This window comes from Hippichthys cyanospilos, chromosome 5 (assembly GCF_059441005.1).
Source record: "Hippichthys cyanospilos isolate Australia breed blue-spotted pipefish chromosome 5, RoL_Hcya_1.0, whole genome shotgun sequence".
NCBI lineage: Eukaryota > Metazoa > Chordata > Actinopteri > Syngnathiformes > Syngnathidae > Hippichthys > Hippichthys cyanospilos.
Genome location: NC_142373.1, coordinates 16,281,403 through 16,301,431, shown reverse-complemented (window position 1 = coordinate 16,301,431; position 20,029 = coordinate 16,281,403). Strand labels below are relative to the sequence as shown.

Here is a 20,029-nt window from a genome sequence, read left to right as displayed (position 1 = left end):
ACATCTGCGCGTTGGACGAGCTGTGCGCGTCCACCTGGATGCCATCTTTGATGCCACATGAAGGTGACACGAGTGTTGATATTTTTTTGGGTGGGCGTGTGTGTGTGAGACGTTGACTCGATTCCACGTTTTTATGGATTCCTTGCTCGGCATTAACGCAGAGATGTGTTCATCACATGTGGTTTAGGGGCTCCTCTTTTTCTATATTACCAGCCACAAGGCTCCTGTGAGCCCATCAAGAGCCGCCGGCGTTTGTTTGTGTGCATACCAGATGCTGTACCATTGGTGCATGTCGCTAATTAGCTGACAAACACCGTACACTTCAACTCATGACGGTGTATATATACAGCGCTTGTTTTACAAACAAGTTTTTTCCTGTATTTTGTCAGTGAAGAATTCTAAAAAACAAATCTTTGTTTTAGCTTTTTTTTTACCTGTTTCACTGACAGCCCAGTAAACATGGATCTCTGACGTCAATAGCCGTCAATGGTAGTTAAATGTTCTTCCGCAAAAGGCAGATTGAGTTAGTTACTTCATGTAAGTGATGCATTTTAATCTTTGATATATGCCGACGTTTTATGGTGACAGATAAAATAACTCATTCACTGCGAGTCCAGTAAAAATAGACCTTTGACGCCTATAGCCATCAATGGCAGTGGATATTGATGTTGATTCTTGAAGCGAGTAAAATGAGGCTCAAGAACCTGAACAACCAGTCGCCATGAATAAGAACTAAATATCGGCCAGTAAAATACAATTCACACAAAAGTACACTTGAAAAAACACACCCGGGATCTGAAATTTCCAGCAGATAGTTCAAACGTGAACTTTCAAAATGCAATGATTCCGACATTTCTCTGTGATCGCAACTGGACGTTTGAGATTTTGTGTACAAAAATCACCATTGTCCAAATTTTGGACCATATAAAACCATTATAATTACAAGTTTTGAGATGCATTTCAATAGGCTTTATTCCATCGATTTCCCTGCTATTTTTGCAACATTCCATTGATCGGTGGCCAATCTATGTCAGCAAACACAAAATTCTTTGTTGGCTTGTGTTTCACCTCATGACAGTAGGTGGCGGTAGAAAGCATTTAATGGCTATGTTTTAAAGTGCCATCATCACGTCACAGGCTACAAAGACAGATCAACTTCAAATCCCATGCAGCTTACTATTAAAAAACGTTTTTTGGACTTGACTTTAATGACTGTATATTTAAGTCATTCATTATGAATATTTTTTCCCCATATTTAAGCCCAGTGTTAATGTTCAAACCGCGCATGCATCCTCTGGCTTTGAGTCCTGCTAGCTGATGTGAGGCAGAGTGGCGTGACGCACACCATCGGGCTCCTAGAGTGTGAGACGGTCAGGTCCACTTGGACTCGCGCAGTCAAAGTGGAGGAAATGAGAGATACGCTCCATTTTCTTTTAATCATGAGGTGCCAAGCTCAGCCTAATTGCATAAAGCACAGCATGTAACCGCCACTGGTGTTGCTTTTTCATCCAATTTATGTTTTTTTTTTTTTTTCCGCACAGGTTCAAATGGTCAGAGGATGTGTTCCCAGTGTAGAGAAAGCTGCCAGTAATTTGAAATATGAGGGCTGGTATTGGACCTTGTGTGTTTGCTAGGTTCATAAAATGCAGTCTCCAGTTAGCGGTCAACAATGGCCGCAAGGAAAAAAAAACAACCATCGCATCAAGGTGGACACTATGGTGTACAATACCGCAGCAACAAATGATATGGCTTTGCAATAGGGTAAGACAAGTTCAGCAGATTTATTCTTATCATTGTTAATTTTCTAGAAATTCAAAGTAGCAACAAAATGACCCAACTCAGCAAATTGGAGTTTGTGGAGTTAAATTCTGCAGAATTCTGAGCTAAGAAATAGCAACAGATTATTCATCAGGCCTTCACATAAATAACTAATTATAGCGAGGAGAATGATTGGATGTCATCGTGTTTGGCATAATCTGACTGACTACTGTTGTGGGTGCAAGAAGGAAGACGTGAAAGTGGAAGAGCATGTGAGAGTTGGAGGGCCGATGAATTTTAACTTGAAAAAAAAATGCCCGACGACGCCTTTGTTAAAGTTAGAGAGATATTAGTTTTTTGTAAGAAGCAAATTGTTCGGGATTAGTTTAGCACAGGTGTCGGACTCCAGTCCTCGAGGGCCGGTATCCTACATGTTTTCAAACCTTTTCCATCAAAAACACCTGAGTCAAATGTTTGGGATCATTTTGAAGCTCCTGCAGAGCTTGCTAATTAGCTAATCATTTGAATCAGGTGTGTTTGGGAAGGAAAACCAGAAAACATGCTGGATGCTGGCCCTCGGGGACTGGAGTTCGACACCTATGGTTTAGAACCTCAGCTAATGATAGCAACAAAGGTGTTAATTTGTTTGATTTGAATATTTTTTAATGATTCGAATCCCGTTAACCGACCATGTTAACCATCATCGCTATCCTTTTGCTGATGAGGAATCTCCTGCTCTTGTAGCACACATGAAGCAACAAGCCTTCAACACCCCCCCCCCCCCCCCCCCCAACCTCACCCAAAAAACGCCTCCCGCACATCTTGATCATGACGATGACCCTTGCGCAGATAAAAGCACGCCGGTCCATTAGCATTTCTCTAAAATGCTTTGAGTCATCAAAATCGGCGGTTGAATTTCCTCAGAAAAGCAAAGAAGATGGTTACCCCCTCTTTGATGTGCTAATAGGCTGTTTTGGATTTATGTATGGAAAGCATGTTTTAACGCCGAACGGCATTCCCAACAGCCACGACATCAATTAAAGACTCTATTTTTATTTATTTATTTTTTGCTGGGAGGTTTGCCTGGTTCAATCTCGCAAGCGTCTGAAGACCAAGCAGAATGGAGGCTGGTGTCGGAGCAAGTTGTGATGAAGGAAACTGTGAGGATATATTTACTTTACTATGCTCACAGCACATGAATAGAGTATGGCTAGGAGACGTGCAATTTGGGTCAATAGTATTAAAATGCTCGCATATTTCATTGCAGTGTTGCAAGTGAAATTCATCAGTTTTGAGACAAGCACCTGTGTTTTTTTTTTAATTTTATTAATATTTATCAGCGATTCTGAATTACAGATGAGAGAAAACATTTCGTATCCCCCCCAAATAACCCAAAAACTGTATCCTTTTCATCATGACCAAAAGAAGCAATATAAATCAACTTTCAACTACTGTTTACTTTTTTACAGTGTACAGGTTACAGGTTAGTCTAAAACTGAAAAACTAAAAATGCCCCCTGCTTGCCCCACTGCTTAAGAAGGACTGATATAAATGTCTTGATTGTGATAATATTTTTAACTCATTCACTGCCAGGTCAGTAACAATCCACATTTGACGTTCATGTCCGTCATTGGCAGTGAATGGGTTTAAAAGTTCCCCTGCAAAAATGGACGCTCAAGTCAGTTATTTATTGCAAGTATTTCATTTGTATTTTTTACATAATTTGTCCGCAAATTACGTTCAAAGATTCAAAGAGATTTATTGTCACATTTATAGCAAGAAACCACATAGTGAAATTCTTACTCTGTCCACCTCCCCAGCAGACCACATTCCAAATCGAACAAATAATTTAATGTTCGAAAAAGAACAGTCAACCATAAAACAGAATCCCAAAAGTTCTACATTTCAAGGGAAATACCTGGCACAAACCAAAATGCCAACGAGCTAAACGCATACAGGGCAGCACTGTATAACATGATGACGATAAGAATTAATATTAGCTAGCATGTTATCCACAGTCACAAGTTGTTAGATGAACAAACTAATTTTGGCCATATTATCATACATTAATATTCATATAAAGAAAATAGAGTCGTGTGCGTCACCAACTGACTGCTTTCAAAACCATACCATCCTTCTCATGCAAATCGTAATATCAACAGCGGCCAGAGGCGGCGCCAAAAAACAAAGACCAAGCCAAACAAAGCACAAATGAATGAACTGTTAAACTAAATCAGTTCCAAAACATTATTTTGCGTGCGGCCTGGGACCAGTTGATCCACGGACCAGTACCATGCCACGGACCGGTGGTTGGGGACCTCCGATTTAAAGAAACAAGTCTTCTTTTTACTGAAAGAATAAAAATAACAAATTGCTCCATTTACTTAAAATGGCATGTCCATTATATCCCCTCACTCCTGTTATTTTTTTCTTTTTTTTTACAGCTAAAATGTTGAACCTTTGAAAAGAAAAGAAAAAAAAGAAGGAAAAAGTACCACGTCAAGATACTATTTCTGACTTCACGATGTAAGAATAAAGTCTCCGAGCCAAAAAGTGCATTTTTCAACTTGCATGTCTGCACACGTTGCTTGTTCTGTCCCCACACTTGGACTTTGATCGACAGCACCTAAGAACAACATTTCTGTGTACACACGTGACATACCGTACATAGGCTCATAGATCACTTTTTTTTCTCACCTTTTACCACCTGTGGTGAGATTTTTTTTTCACCATGTCTCTAACTCCCCATTGCACCCCAACACTTGAGAGTTCAGGCTGGATTTGACGGATAGCATCTGCTTAGCCAAAACCCAAAGACAAGACTGGACCTGTCACCATTGTCATCATCAAGAACGCCCGCGCAAGTGCGTATACGTGTGTTTGCTTCATCCTTCTGTACGCTAGTTTCCTACCTTATGTTGCGTCCCTTCCCATTACTGTGGTGTGTTTGTGAGTCAATGCGTTCGTTGCACATGCATAATGGATGACAGTCGACGTGATTCATATGTTAGGGCAACACCCGTGATCCAGATGAAGATGGAAGAGGAAGATAATCACAGACATGAGGAGGATGAAAGAAGATGGGAAACAGAACTCTTATTTGGACGCTTTTCTTAATTAAAGGAGACACAAACAATGGAAGTACTACTTTGAATTAAATAAACTCCATATATATATATATATATATATATTAGTGCAATCAAGAAATTTAAAATTTGTCACTAATCAAATTATATTTACGATATTTAACTGATTAGGATTATAGTGATGTCAAATGATGAAATTTGACTGTTATAGTAGCTCTCGTTGATCCTTTAATATGATTACTTTGCGATCTTTTTTGTATCCGCCAAAGATGAACAGTTAAATTGATGTTTCAACTTGGCTTTGCTAAATCCCCCTTTTTTTTTTTTTTAAATGTTTTTCAATGAGCAACCAAGCAACTGTTTTACGTAAAACTACGTAAACGTCCATCTTTGTCTGGTTTTGTTCCGGTGACTGCTCATTTTTGTTTCAATACTTTCTAAGATTGAATTTCAAAAGTTATTGCTTTAACTTTGACAGTCTTGAAATACGACGTATGTCTGTCAACTATTTAGTATTATATGAATTAATATTAATTACATTTTACTGTATATACTGGATATATGCATGAGTATGGACGTTGTATTTTTTTCTATGTTTGGCTGAAGGTGCATGGAATCGGTCAATAATTAAGTAGTCATTGTAATGCTTTTAAAATATAATAAGGACAAATACAAATTTGAAAAAGATCAAACTCAGGGCCTGGGATTGAATTTCCAGACTCTTAAAAAAAACGTTAAAATATGTTTTTGGGATTGAATGAGTTTGAGGATATACACGAGTGTCCCAAGTTTGTGGGTTTTTTGAGTTCCTTTTTTTCCTTTGCATTCTCATTTATTACACTTAATAGGGGTTTTCTTATGTTTATATTTCACAATACAGTGCTGTTTTTCTTGACGGAATAACGTCACCAAAAGTTGGAGAGGAAGTGGGCAAAAGAAGCACTCAGCCCGACTGAAACGTGAGACGGCATGACCGACGAAGGAAGTGAAAAAGTCTATCAAAAGGTGAGAAACGGGGGTAAAAAAGACACGCTAAGTGAAAAAAGAAGTGCTTGATGGTCATTTCAATATTAATATTCCGCATTAGGAGCCCCTTATGATGAATAATTCATTTGTTGGAAAATGCATTCTAATGCATCGCGAGACACGCTTCAGACAAAGTAACTTTGTTGTGTGCGGCAGCTTGAAGCCCTGATTGCGTCTGCTTCTTTTTAAAATAACCGCACGCTGATGGGGCAGCTCCTTGCATGACAGACAAATTACATCTTTGACGGCGGCGGCCTCAGCTGTGCACAATCACAGGTTAGTGCCGATTGGGTGTAATCTGCTGTGCTGATGTGAAGTGCGCCGCCAGTAATTGGACTGTTTTACCGTGCTGGTGTCTCGGATCGCTATAATCTCACTTTGAGGATGGGCACGCTCCACGGTGGATCGTAGACTCCTAAACGCCGACCAAAGCACAATACACATACCGATTTGGAAAATAATCTGTTGTGTTCCTCCAAAAGTATTCCTCTCTAACCCTTGTGCACCCACTTAGCAAACTATACACATTGCATTTTTTCCTAATTTTGTAAATGCTTTCAAAGGCGTAATAATTAAAGTTATGAATATATTTTTTTCCCATTCAACCACTCAAACCGTTCAGTGGCATCAGTTCCACCCATACAAATGTAGGTTCAATTTATTAACACCCCCCAAAAAATGGAAAAATGCTATGGTCTGTCTTTATAGTCTGTAACGTGATAATGACACTTTAAGACATAGCCATTAACTGGTCTCTACCGCCACCTACTGTCTTGAGGCGAAACACATGTCAACAAGAAATTTCTGTTTGCTGACATTTTGGCTGCCGCTCAACGGAATGTTGCAAAAATCGCAGGAAAATCAGTGTCATAAATTCCATTTAAATGCATCACAAAAGTGTTAATTATAATGGTTTTATATGGGCCAAAATTTGGACAATGATCATTTTTGTACACCAAATCTCACACGTCCAGCTGAAATCGCAAAGAAATATCAGAATTGCTGAATTTTGAAATTTTACATGTTTTAATCATCTGCTGGAAACTTCCAACTCCCTATTTTTTTTCCATTGATTCTTTCATGATATCATAGAAAAAAAAATCTAAGAAATTTCCATAATTTGTAACATAATGCCACAAGGGTTGATCCTTGTGAGATATTTTGTCAAATCCTTTCATCTTTATACCAAAGGCATTTCACTTCAAAGGGAAAGAGTTGAAAGAAGACACCAGGGAGCTGAAATTTCACCCACATGTCAAAGATGAACATGGCACAATCACAGTGCAGAAGTGTGACATCCTTTGGCTAAAATTTTTCCAGGACGATGTGTAGCGCGTAAAATATGGTACATATATTTTGAATGTGTATATATCTGAGAGAGAATCATACACACATATTTTCTCATCCAACTGTATGTCTATTTTGTGAGACGCTGCATACGTCGAACTAGTAATGTGCCGGGACAGTGAATATTAAAATTTCTGCTAGTCTTCTCTGCTCTTTTGCCATCCGTCTCGTTTTCTTGTAAGTAGGGGAAAAGTCTTTTTTTTTCCCCCCTCGCTTGTTTACGCATTTCTCACCGACGGTTGTGAACTCTTCACAACACCTTTACAGCCCACCTGACATTTCTGCATGATTCAATGTCATACATGATTAAAATTCTCCTTTTCGTTCATTTCACGCTGACCTCCCTCTGCCCGCCCGCACTGCATTGAGCTCAGCAGCTCAACAAATAGCGATGTAGGCCACTGAAATATTCATATTTTCAAAGAAATTAAATGGTCTGCACACGTTTCACACAGTAGCAGGACCCTGGTATGAAGCGCAGCCTCCTCTGTTTCCATGGAGACATCATTGAATCCCCCCCTTACTGCACCCATTGGCAAACATTCTTCTCAATATGTTTCCCATGTGACAAAACGTATTTGAGGCTAACTTTCCGAGGTTTGGCCGCGTAGTCAAAGGTGATCCGACGGCGATAAAGACGCCCGCTCCGAGCTGGCTGGCCGCATGTGCAAAATGTGCCATCGCGCAGGCGTGCGATGAGGAGTCTGTGGAGAGCGAGGCTAAATTTAGGTGCAGCAATATGTAGACCAGGTGTAATGAACCTAGCCAGCTGGATTCAACACCGGCGGATCTGGATGGACCTCTGAAGAACTAAATGTATGCATGCGTTCTTGGGTTTTTTTCCTGGAGAGGGAAAACTGTCTTTTTAAATGGCCCGGTAAGTTAGTCAGTTGACATCTTGGCATCCGTCTGCAAATTAACGTACCATAAATTTCGGAATATAAGCCAGACCGGTATACTATAAATCATGGGAGTGCCAGATTTGAAATAAAACAAAGGTCCATCCGTTCAAATATCCTTTAAAAATAATGACTGGATGAATTAAATGTTTCAGGAATTTTCATTAAATGAATTCTATGTTCAGTAGGTTATTCAATTTCATTATTTTTCAAAGGCAGTTTCTCCCCCTTACTAGAATGTTTCAACCCAACTTGTCATGAGCCTCCTCTCGTTACCTGTCAAGTGAGTTATTTATTTATAATAATTTGTGTTTGAGAACAGGCCTATTTTTTGTCTGGACTGTCAAAGAAATCTACAAAGAAGACTAAAACAAGCCCAGACTAGACTGTAAAATAGTAACTCAGAGCAGCCAAGATTGACTTTTCTTGCTCGCGAGGGGCAACTGAGCTCACACGCTCGTGTTCGCATCAGGGCTCTCAAAGCTCCGCTCTCCCTGTCAGCTTGATATTCAATTCAGCAAAGCGTTACGCAATACAAGACGTAACAAAAAGCCCAACTGCAGATAGTCCGGAGCCGCTGATCTAATCCAACAGCTGGGCCAAGGTTTCGGTTCACACTTTTCTCCGTCAACATTCCTATCTAAGGAATGGGGTGAGATGGACAAGGACTGCTTAGATGTATTGCAATACAGAAAATACATTAAAAATGATAACAATTTAATGTATGATTTGCTTAACATGGACGAATATCTATCGATAATTATTTATTTTTGTGAACAGATCTCTACTGTAATCCCCCAAAATGACGTTTTATGCTTAATATTTTTCTGTGGACAAATATTTATTCATAATTATTTCTTTTTGAGACAAGTTCTGATACTTTATGGTGATTATTTTTGTGGACAAATAACTATTAATTATTTATTTTTGTGAAGTAAATTACTATTTCTCATTACGGGAAGGCTTGAAAGTTACTTTGTACTTATAAAGTTTTGATTTATGATTGGGGACAGTTGACTTGGGAATAAATAATTGTATTGTTAAATCAACCCAATATCGATTGTGCTCGCGCTGAAAGGTTCCATTGTGGAAGGGAGAGCTCATTAAATGGCCTCTCAAAAGAATTTCACTGCTTGTTAAGGAACTTTGAATTGAAGTACACAAAGCAAAACAAACAGAAAAAAAAAAGATATTCATGTCCCTGTTGCATGATTGAGCAGCAGATGGATCGGTGGCATGTCGCTTGTTTGTATGCGCATGTAAAGGCCTGCTCGTTTATTTATACCACGCAGCAGGGGAGCGTCGCGTTATTTTTCACTTTCTACTTTTCGGATTCTAGATTTGTGTTGCGCTCTCGCCAGCGCCGATGCGGCTTACCGGTTCGGATCCATTTTGCCTTTCCCAGCATATTTTAAATTGAGATCATCTCTAATAATGCTGCAGATTTGTGCAAATCAATAGGTACATACTTGTAAATATGATCCGGGATTTCTACTTTGTTTTGCAGTTTGAGACTCAAATTACAAGCATGCTTCTATTGTGGGTATCAAATATATTTATGGAACATAATGTAGATGTAAATTGACGGTTTGAAGTTTCACTGATGCAGGTACAAACGTTAGTTCTGCGATTCGACTGCATTTTAATTTGTGTTCCTTTTTTCGTTCCTCTTTATCGAGCCACACTGTGCTACTTCTACCTTTATTGTTTTAACTACCTCTTTACAGATGGATATGAATGGAAATTAAAAGTAATTTTCAAATATTTTTTCACAGCTGGCGTCTTGACAAATAAATAAGATTATGTAGAAAAAAAAAACCCTGCAAAGCTGATTTCCAAAAAACTTTGCAGAAAGAAAATAATTAACTATGAGAATTGTGATGAATTAAAGTTGTCAAACTTGCATTCCCAATGACACAAATGAGCTTTATTGGGTGAATTTCATGCTTGATGAATTTGCAACTTAATATATGCTGGAGTGCACAAGTTGCTTCTCAATTATTTTGCCCATGAAAAAAAACACTGGTCCGTGGATATTCAACGTATATGTACGTAGTTGAATGTGGGCAATAAATCAGTATTAAGTTGCATTAAAAACTGCATTAAATTGGACATCTGATACGAGCAGAAATTCTGTTTAAATCTCACATACTGTTTCTTCTGAAGCGCTCTCAGGTAGCATTAGGGGGTACATATACACCTATTTGAAAAAATAAATAAATAGCATCACATCAGCCCAAATCATGGCGGCCCAGCAGGTGTCTGCCCTGCATGCCAGATGGTCAGTCCAGTATAAAAGGGAGTTTTCACTTTGTATAATTCAGCAGTGTCCTGTGTCCTCATCAAAACACTTCAGGATAAGCATCTGTCTTTTTGATGGCGGTCTCTTTAGGACAGGTGTCCTATCCCTACATTGCATCAACTATTATTTCACTCCCGTTGTTTTTGTTAGTGTTGATTATCATGGATGATCACACTTGACCCCTCTGTGTGCTCCTGGCCTATATTTGTTCTTCACGTATGCAAATCGTGACCTCTCCCACAGTGGGTGGGTGTCTGGTGGTGTCCCATACTGCAGAGGGGGAGGGTTCAAAATACTGATACGTTTTCTTAGAAAAGTGCTCTTTGTTAAACCAATTTTTGAGTTTTTTCTTTTCAACTTGAAATAATACTCTTATGGTCACACACACACACACACACACACACACACACATACATATATATATATATATATATATATATATATATATATATATATATATATATATATATATATATATATATATATATATATTAGAAGACTTGCAGAGAAAAATGTTATTCAACATTTACTTTAACTTTCCGACAAGATAACAGGATGATTCAAATTGAATGTACTTGATTATACTTCAAGTTTTAGCGCTCGTCTCATAAGAAGTTGGTAAAGTGTGTTTAAATTGATGAATGAGATGTTTTGTGGCCCATCACAAAGCAGCGCACGCTTCCCCCAACAGTGCCCGCCCATTCGGCTTTTACGTGGGCCGATAGTGCGAGATTGATTACGTCTCCGGGATTTGCCGTGGAGGGAGCACACGGACCGAGATTTGCTCTCTTATCAACGGCGCAGGAAAAAAAAAACGTGAGGAAGAGAGAGAGAAAAAACCCCAACAACGAACACGGACTTAATTCAACCTCTGGGATATTCCACGTCCCGCGTGGTCCGCAGTATCCCAAAGAGTCGTGCGGGACTTGGAAGTGTTAAGTGAGCCGGAGCTCCTCCGCAGTCCGTGGATGTGTGGCGGCAGTACGCCGGGGAGTGGGTTGGGTCGCCCGGGTGCCTGGCACACGTCCTCGGCGATAAGGTGAGCGGAAGAAAGGACTCCTAGCATTTTTTATAAGGTGCTGGACGATCGGAGGGGAGCGTGGGAGCACCTTGCGTGGATTTGGCTCGCACTAGAGCAGGATTCACCTTCCGGCTCTTTTTCCGGGTCCGCTCGTTTGTTCATCCAGAAGGGGCGACATCGTGGGGGTGGCTGAGCCGGCCGAGGCACGATGGCAACCGGTGTGCTCCTCGTCGTCTTCGCGCTGCTCGGTAAGTCAATCAAGACGCATTCAAGTCTCCTTGTAGAGTTTTTTTTGTTTTGTGTTTTTCTTTCATTTCTTGCCACTGTGGGTCAGTCTTAGCCGATTTTAGACACGTTATAATAGGAGTTGTCAGTTAAGTCAGGTGGGGAAAACGGTGCATCAAAGACAAGTAATACTGTACTATGAAAACACTAAAGTCAATTCATGACCCCCATGGGACGCCGTATGCAACACAATTCGAGCCTTAAAAATTAAACACCCCCCCAAATAAATAAATAAATAAATAAATAAAACAGTCAATACAAGAACAACTACAATATACACGCCCCATTAACATATTTCTAAAACATTTGAAATCTACATCTAAATGAGTGGATCCATCCATCATGACATATGTGGGAAAATTTGTGTTGTGTTCTGTTGCATTGCTGTTAAATGTTCTTAATGTTAATACTATAAGGATGGTGGCACGCACAAGTGCAGCGGCTCTTAGCTCTTCAAATCCCCAATTTTGTTGTTGTACACATATACGATGGCAATACAGGCATTCTATTTTAGTTCACCAAGGCAACGGAAACCTTTCCAAGGCTTCAAAAAGAACTGGTCTGTTACCTAGCTGAATTCAAGTGTCAAGGGTACAAAAAACAGCCTGATTGCATCGAAAGACGCTTAAATGTTGTTGACAATGACTGTTTTGATTTTGTTTCATGATTCGTGTAATTTTCAGTCACAAAGCGTCCATTTCTGTCCGTCAAAGTAGAAGACACAGAAGGACCCCAAAGATTAACTTGTGAAGCCTCATGAAGCCTTAAAGCTTTCAATGGGTTTATTTCTTGAGGCATTGTGCACACAAACCCCCCTGCTGGTCACAATCTTTATTGACATTTAGATGGTTTGTGAGGTCTCTTGATCCATGGAAATAATCACTGCCAACATAAATAATGGAAGTGAAATGAAGCTTCTTGAAGCACTGAATCTTTACAACAATTGGTTTACACATGGTTCCATGCTTAATGTTCCATATTTGCTCTATGGTGCCATCAATTCATCCAGAAAACGAAACAATAAAATATACTGAATGAAATAAGATTGTAGTTTAACAACCAAGACGACCATAAGTCTTATATGTGTGTAGTGAGAATACTGTAAATGTAAGAAACAAAGTATAATGTTTTTGTCTACTGTTAAGGATAAGTTTAATACTCATATTGTCAATTTTTTTGCTGGGATCGTTTCCATAACTTAACTACCGTAACTTTTACACTCAGGTTTTGAATCCTGCGGCTAATAGTCCATAGTCCATCTCCAGGTTTTTTTTTTTTTTTTTTTTTGCAATCCACCCGGGGGCAATCTCTCAGTAAACACATGGAGACAGAAGACATTATCAAAGCATTGATTTTGAGTTGAGCTGCTATTTTACTCACCACTAGAGGGCACTCTCCAATCATAAACACAACCTGACATGTTACTGTGACATTGGTGCCGTATTCTAATCATCAGAGTGTGTAGGTTTTACGTTAAATATGTTGGCGCTGCTCTTATTTGTAAACTTACAAACATTTTCAGTCTGTTATAAAGGCATAATAGAAAAAACGTCAATGTACGATCTTTTTGCATAAATATCTGATGTTGCAACCTGCAATTTATAGCCTGGTGCGGCTTTTACGTGGCAAAATTGGAATTTCAGTTTCTTTTGTGGTAGTTTGGCTTATAATCGGAAAAAGTACAGTTATTGAAACCGAATTACAACCGATTACATCATCGGCACAACCCAGGCTTCCTGAGGCATCAGTCACCTGATTTTTGGCAACTGTCATAATCTCCTAATTTGGTCTTCATTTCCCCGCCCCGTTTTGCTCTCTGAAGCCTCGCTTCATTCGCTCCATCACTACTAATTATGGTCCTTGTGGGCTTACCTACAAAGACCGCATACATGTCCCCATAATGTAAGGATTAAGCGTACTAAATCACTATGTTTTGAGGGAAATCACTGTAATGACTAGCCAAAGATGCAGCGAGACCCAGTCATATATATTTTACCCAGAGTCACTGCAATAATAACGTGAGCAGCTGTGCATGTGTGTGCATCCAACTAGGTTAATGTCATATTTAGACCATAGTCACAGATTAACCCTATAGATGCTCACGGTCCGGTGCGGATCGCCCGCGATTGTTTAGCGTAGCACAGAAGTATCTTGACTGACGCACACCTGCATGATACATCACCTCAGGATATGACATCACTCAAATTTGTCATGGCCGCAGACATCTTTTACAAGTTTGTGGTTCATTATTCCCCCAAGTGGATTGGCTGTCTCACGCATGACGCAGTGTGACTGGTGGAAGCAAACATTCGTAGTCGCAAGCCTTGCTGGCACTAACATTCGCCCCCAAACAAACAGCAGATGGCTTTTGCGCCGACGTGAATATGGGAAAGGGTGGGGGGGGGGGTGGGGGCTACTGGCCCCCACCAGGGCAAGAGGATTACCATTTGCGCCCGGCTGCGTCTTGCCGTCCCATTTCAGGCACTTTCACCAGGACGCGCCTGGTTTTGCAATTGATAAACGCAACAGATTTGATCTACAGTAAAGGCAGGGGAAGCGCTGCTTCTGCTATTACATAATAAAATGAATCACACAGTGAAATTGGAAGCCGTTTGTGCGGGCGGCAGGTGTAGGTGTGTGTCGGTGTGTGCGCGTCACGGTTCAAGGGCCTTCGCCGTATTCTCACAAGGTGACTTTTTGCTTGCATTATGGTGGATATTGATTCTGCAATAAGTGACATGATGCTGAAGTCATTGCCTTTTTTTTTTTTTTCGACTTCTCAGTAGCGGGAAGCGAATGGCTAATGTATCGCTTTTGTTTTCCGGTCATTTTAATTACCATGCCAGTCAAAAGTTTGGAAACACCTGTTTATATGGAACTTTAACACCGTTGTTACTGTGTACGGAGTACATGTGTGGAAATTGCACATGGAATAACACAAAAAGGCAGTTAATGGGTCATTCCACAACTGGGTGACATTTTACGTCCCACCCATCAAATTTTAAATACTCTACATACAAAATACACACACGCAGTCTCTGAGTTAATTTACTTGTCCTGAGACCAAATCTAAATAAAAAATTAGAGGAAAGAATTGTTGAAAATAGTTTTAAATATACTAAATAAGTCTGGAGTAACCCCCAAAATGATATTTTCTCTTGTCCCTCACAATGACTTCATTGAATCTCAATTGAAACTGTTCAAATGGAATTATTTTTTTTGTTGTTGTATAATTTGTTTCATAGCCAAAAATTTCAATACAATGTTCCATTTTATCATACTGGCAGCAGTTTTGAATATTGTCAAACATTGTGGATGTTGGCAAATTGGCAATGCAACATCATTTTTCTTGTAAAAATGTCTTTAAAACCATGTATAATGCTGTCGTCATTGATGGAAAAATGTCATAATCACACTATACAGTACATATAGTACAAATAGTGTTTTGTCGTTTTTGTTTATAGCGTTAACTTCTTTTGACACTTTACACCTCATGTTAGTAATGCAAGTCTATTCATTCAATAGTGATTCATCGTTACTGCCCTTATTGCTCTATTACTGTTTTCTTTGTTCTTTTTTTATTGCCTACTTTATTATTTGCTCGGTTATGTAGTCTGCTCGGGGAAGTGAACAGAAGAAGAATTTCATTGTGTAGTATTACTACGCATATCCAATCCAATCCAACTTTTATTTGTTAAGCACTTTAAAACAACCACAGCTGACCAAAGTGACAACAATGTGACAACAAAACTCTTGAATCTGAATGGTTAGGTCGTCTAATGTCAAGTGTAAACGTGCGTAAACTTTTGCACTGAGATGACTGTTAAAAAATGTTACATCGAATGGGCAATTAATTACAGGAAGGTGACAAGTTGACCCCGGAAAGTATATTTTTGCCATTATTTCCCGTGGGCAAAAACAGACTTGAAATCGGAGGTCAACCGCCATCCCGGTAGGATCGTGTCCGACCTTACTATAATTTGGAGCTGTCCATCTTCCCCCACTCCCAACCGGGTGAGCCAAAAACAAGCTCCTGCCAAGTTGAGCTCCCGGCAAAACTCCAAGCAGGCAATCGCGATACGTTTTCCCACAAAAACACTAAAAAAAAAAAAAAAACGAAGAAGCCCATCTAGCCACAGGAGTCATCCGCGGAAGTCTTGTTACTTCACTTTGCATATTGCATCAGTTTTTTTTTTTTTGCTGACTTTGCAAGCAGATGTGTGTTTACGTGTGAGATTATTTGTGTGATGTAAACTCAACGAAGAGCGGCGCCCCAAGGCTCGCATGCTTGTTAGCTTTTCAAACATGGGATGAGAGGCTCCAGCGTGTGTGTTTTTAATTTGAAAAGGTGTGTGTCTACCCGTGTAAGATCGTTTGAAAACAGAAGCCAGCGCTACCACGAAACATATCAATTCTGGTAAATCGATATTAATATGTGCAAAATAGTTGATCATTTAAGAGCGCTGGATTACCCTTAGCCTGAATTTACGCTTTATATTTCAAGCGTCATAAATACATATTTTAGCTCTCAAATGCAAATTTGGGAGTGTAAAAATACAGAAAAAAACCACTATTCTCCAATGAGAATCTAACCTTTTCCAAATGTGGTGTTAAAAAAAAAAAAAAAAAAACTACAGCAATTTGAGGAGCTGGAGTCATGGCATAGCATACTATATTTTATAGTCCGGCCCAGCAGGAATTTGCCAGAATGTCCAGATTTCTCACAGGGTCTAAAATACGGCTAATTAAATGCTTTGCAATGTTATTATTATTTTTTTTTTTTGCATTATTTTGTTAAATCTTGGATGTCATTGTTTGGGGTAGACTTTTTTAGGAATTGTGGTGAGTTTGCGCATATCTGCGAGCGAGTTTTCCGTTTATTCCACCAGTGTTTAAATAGTCGTATGCATTCCATGTAACTGAAATTTAGAAACATCTGAAATAGGCTTGTTGATTACTTTTTAATTGGGGATGACTTGCACCACAGTGAAAGAAACCCCAACTAATAATCGCAAAAAATTTTACTTTTTTTTTTTTTTTAGGTCCAGATATCCATTCCAGGTACTTTTTTTTTTGTGTGTTTGGCTGTGAATGAGTTAGTAATACAAAGACAAAAAAGACTTCTTAGATCTTTTGCTTCTTGAACACAGATGACAAGAGTCCTATCACATTAACATTCCGACGTTTTTAAAAGAAAAAGTTTAAAGTAGTTCTGAGACCGACTAATTTCACTGAGTCATCCTTCCAATTTTGGGTCAGTCAACAGCATTAAAGCACCTGGGTAACCAATAATTTGGGATCGTGTTTACAGTCATTATGCGCATATCAGCTCTGGCGCCAAAAATGCAATGCTCCATATTCTATAATTCCGATGTGCATTTTAAAGCTTCAAAGAACTTTGCTGTCGTCGTGCATTTTGACACCTTTTAAGAGGAGATTCCGTAAAGCTGAAACCATTGAAACAATGCGTGCCACCCATTTTGAGTTCAACTCCGAGGCATTTCAAGCTGTCTGCAAATGCCACTCCCTGATGCCCAACCTCGTTCCCAATGGGACCCAACAGCTGATGCGCTGTATGGCAGGGGTTAAAACGTATGTGTGTGGAGTATCATGAGTCAGCTGTTACTACACTTGGAATGCCATCCACGTGTCATCCGACACAAGGGCGAGCGCCGTCGGGATTATTTCAAAAATTCCATAACTGGCTGTCTTGTGTAGCTCTACACAATACACGCAGCCGGCACAATGTCCCCCCCCCCCCCCCAACCGTGAAACTTGCCTGTACATGAGGGGACAAGTTGAATCGCGCGCCAGCTTGTGTTCCAGCTCCCTTTTGCCCCCCCAGCTTGTTATTCTTCCACGCCTGTTATTCCGAAGTGGCGTGCGGCCTTGTTTGCGTTTGCATGCGCCTCTTAGCGTGCACCCGTGACAGCACGCTTTTTATCCCGTCGCTTACGCCGCATCGTAACAATGCCGACTCAAGTGACATGAAAAAAAAAAAAAAACAGCCAACAGTGGAGATGGAAGACAATCAGCCTGTCAGTCAGCCAGCACCTCTGTGATGCTTTCCCGTAAATAACAATGGAAGCTCAAGGTGTGTATCAGAAACATGCGTACGTTTGCCGTCGACCATCAGTTGCGCTTGCAAAGGCACGTTGTCTGTTTGTGTAGTTGGCTCTCGGATCAGATAAGAGGTTCAGCAAGTTGTAACACTGTTTTCTCCCAACATGACAATCTCGTGGCCCGTAATACAGACTTCACAGCCACCTATGGAACCTCACACCAAACAACCATGTTTTACTTCCACTGGCCTCTCAGGCACAAATTTTTCACCTTTTCTTGTCTATTCGCTGACTGATAATTATCTGTGGGAAAAAAAAAATGCGCTACTATAAGTCATTGTATGTACTAGGGCTGCAGAATTAATCGAATTTTAATCGCGATCAGGATATTGGCTGCCACAATTAATTAAGCTGATCCTCGGCGAACATTTTAAAAGCTGGCTACATTACATGTCAAAGCAAGCACTTTGTCATCCTACCACCAGGGGGCAATGTTTCCCATGTGTTTGCATGACAAAAGCTTAAGCTTTTCACACCGTAATATTATTTACCAGTGTGAAATGGCATTGGGTTTCTCACCTGATTCTTAATATATACCGTGCTAGCTGTCAATTGAGACCCTTTTTGAAAAATAAATTTGGTTCGAAAATGCCATTTTGACTGCTAATTGTCAAAAGTGAAAGCATTTTTCTGTCTTATGATGGATAGATCACATTGAGCCACGTTGCTAGGAATCTACTTTTACCTTGACGGATATGATGGATTCAATTTAAAATAATGTTTTAGTCTCCGCTCGCTGCAGTTGTTTCGCATCTTCCCACGGTATTGTTTGAAATGAAAAGCCGAAGTTAATTGTGGCAGTTTTGAAGAGCCACTCGACCCTGGTGCGATACATCTCTCCAGTTCATATACAAAGTTAAGGGAGCTTGTGAAACGAATCAAGTTCCTGAGGGAGGCTTCCTGTCTACTGCAGTGATTCAGCAGAGGATGACTGAAGCTAAAGCGCAAGATAACTGACAGGACTCCTCCACATCCCAACTTCCTGCCAGGTTTTTCGCTTGGCCTTTTCTCCACAATTCTATCTCATGTTTTTGGCAAAGTGACCCAGAAAAACACCCCCTTAGTGGTCCTGTTGGAACACTTCACGGTGTTCTTCTCAGCTGAATGAGTGGCCCTCCAGCTGCCTCCTCCTCCTCCTCCTCATACTCCTCCAGCGAGTCGCCCCTGACCTCCTCCCCCACTCCAATTCCAAACAGTGCACCGCCCAGCCCAGCTCCTCTTCAAACAAAATCCAATTAGAAACTGCCCCCACCTGAAGCAGGATCCAAAAGAGATTTCCATCTCCCTTAAGGCCACACATTTTCTTTTCATAAATGATATTTTATAACAAAACAAGCTCCACCCAGAGGCTTTTTGTTATTACTCTTTCAGAAATGAGCTTTGTCCCCAGTTTCTTGGCTGTAAAGCACTCGGCGCGAGCAACGAACAATAGCGACGGCTAGGTTAACTCGACACGACGCTGATAACGCCACTGGACAATTGCTCGCTCCTGCACGTGGAGGCGGGAGTGGGCTAATAAAAGGCAGAGTGTAACGACACCAAAGCTGTCATCATCGACAACAAGGTTAGCGACGCCGGTAATTCATTATCCCTGTTGGTACATGTCCGCGTTGGCTTGTTTACCTCTGGAAATATGTTGCCTGGTAGGAACGTGCTCAATATGGGAATGTGTGACCTAGAGTGCAGAACATCCATCAGTCCATTTTCCGTAACCGCTTATCCTCATCAGGGTCGCAGGGCTGCTGGTGCCTATCCCAGCTGTCTATGGGCAGTAGGCGGGGGGCACCCTCAACTGGATGCCAGCCAATTGCAGGGGAAACAGAGAGCATTCCAGTCACATCTAAGGACAATTTAGAGCAGTGCTTCTCAAATGGGGATACGGGTACTACACCTGGGGGTACGTGAAGGAACTCCAGGGGGTAGCCAGAATTTGAAATAAAACAGATGCAAATATCCCTTAAAACTAATTGTTGAACTCATTAAATGTTTCAGCAGAATATAAGTTCATAAAACAAATGTTATGTTTAGTCGGTTGTTCAATTTCATTACTTTAAAAAGCCGGATTCTCCCCCATACTAGGATGGTTCCACCCAACTTGTCACGTGCCACCTCTCGTTACCTGTCGGGTTAATGATTTATTTGTGTGAACATATCCATACTATGATCCCAAAAGACGACGTTTT

The 20,029-nt window shown here is 40.3% G+C and overlaps 1 protein-coding gene across 2 annotated transcripts in view; it reads left to right on the top strand.

Moving 5' to 3' along the window:
* The first annotated feature begins 11,177 nt into the window (after positions 1 to 11,177).
* Positions 11,178 to 20,029, top strand: part of igsf3 (immunoglobulin superfamily, member 3) — a 122,233-nt gene continuing 113,381 nt past the window's right edge. For both annotated transcript variants that reach the window (XM_088414267.1, XM_088414266.1), the window contains exon 1: positions 11,178 to 11,687. In XM_088414267.1, coding sequence (XP_088270393.1) covers positions 11,648 to 11,687 — 40 coding nt within the window. In that variant the 5' untranslated portion in view covers positions 11,178 to 11,647. The remainder of the gene's footprint in view (positions 11,688 to 20,029) is intronic.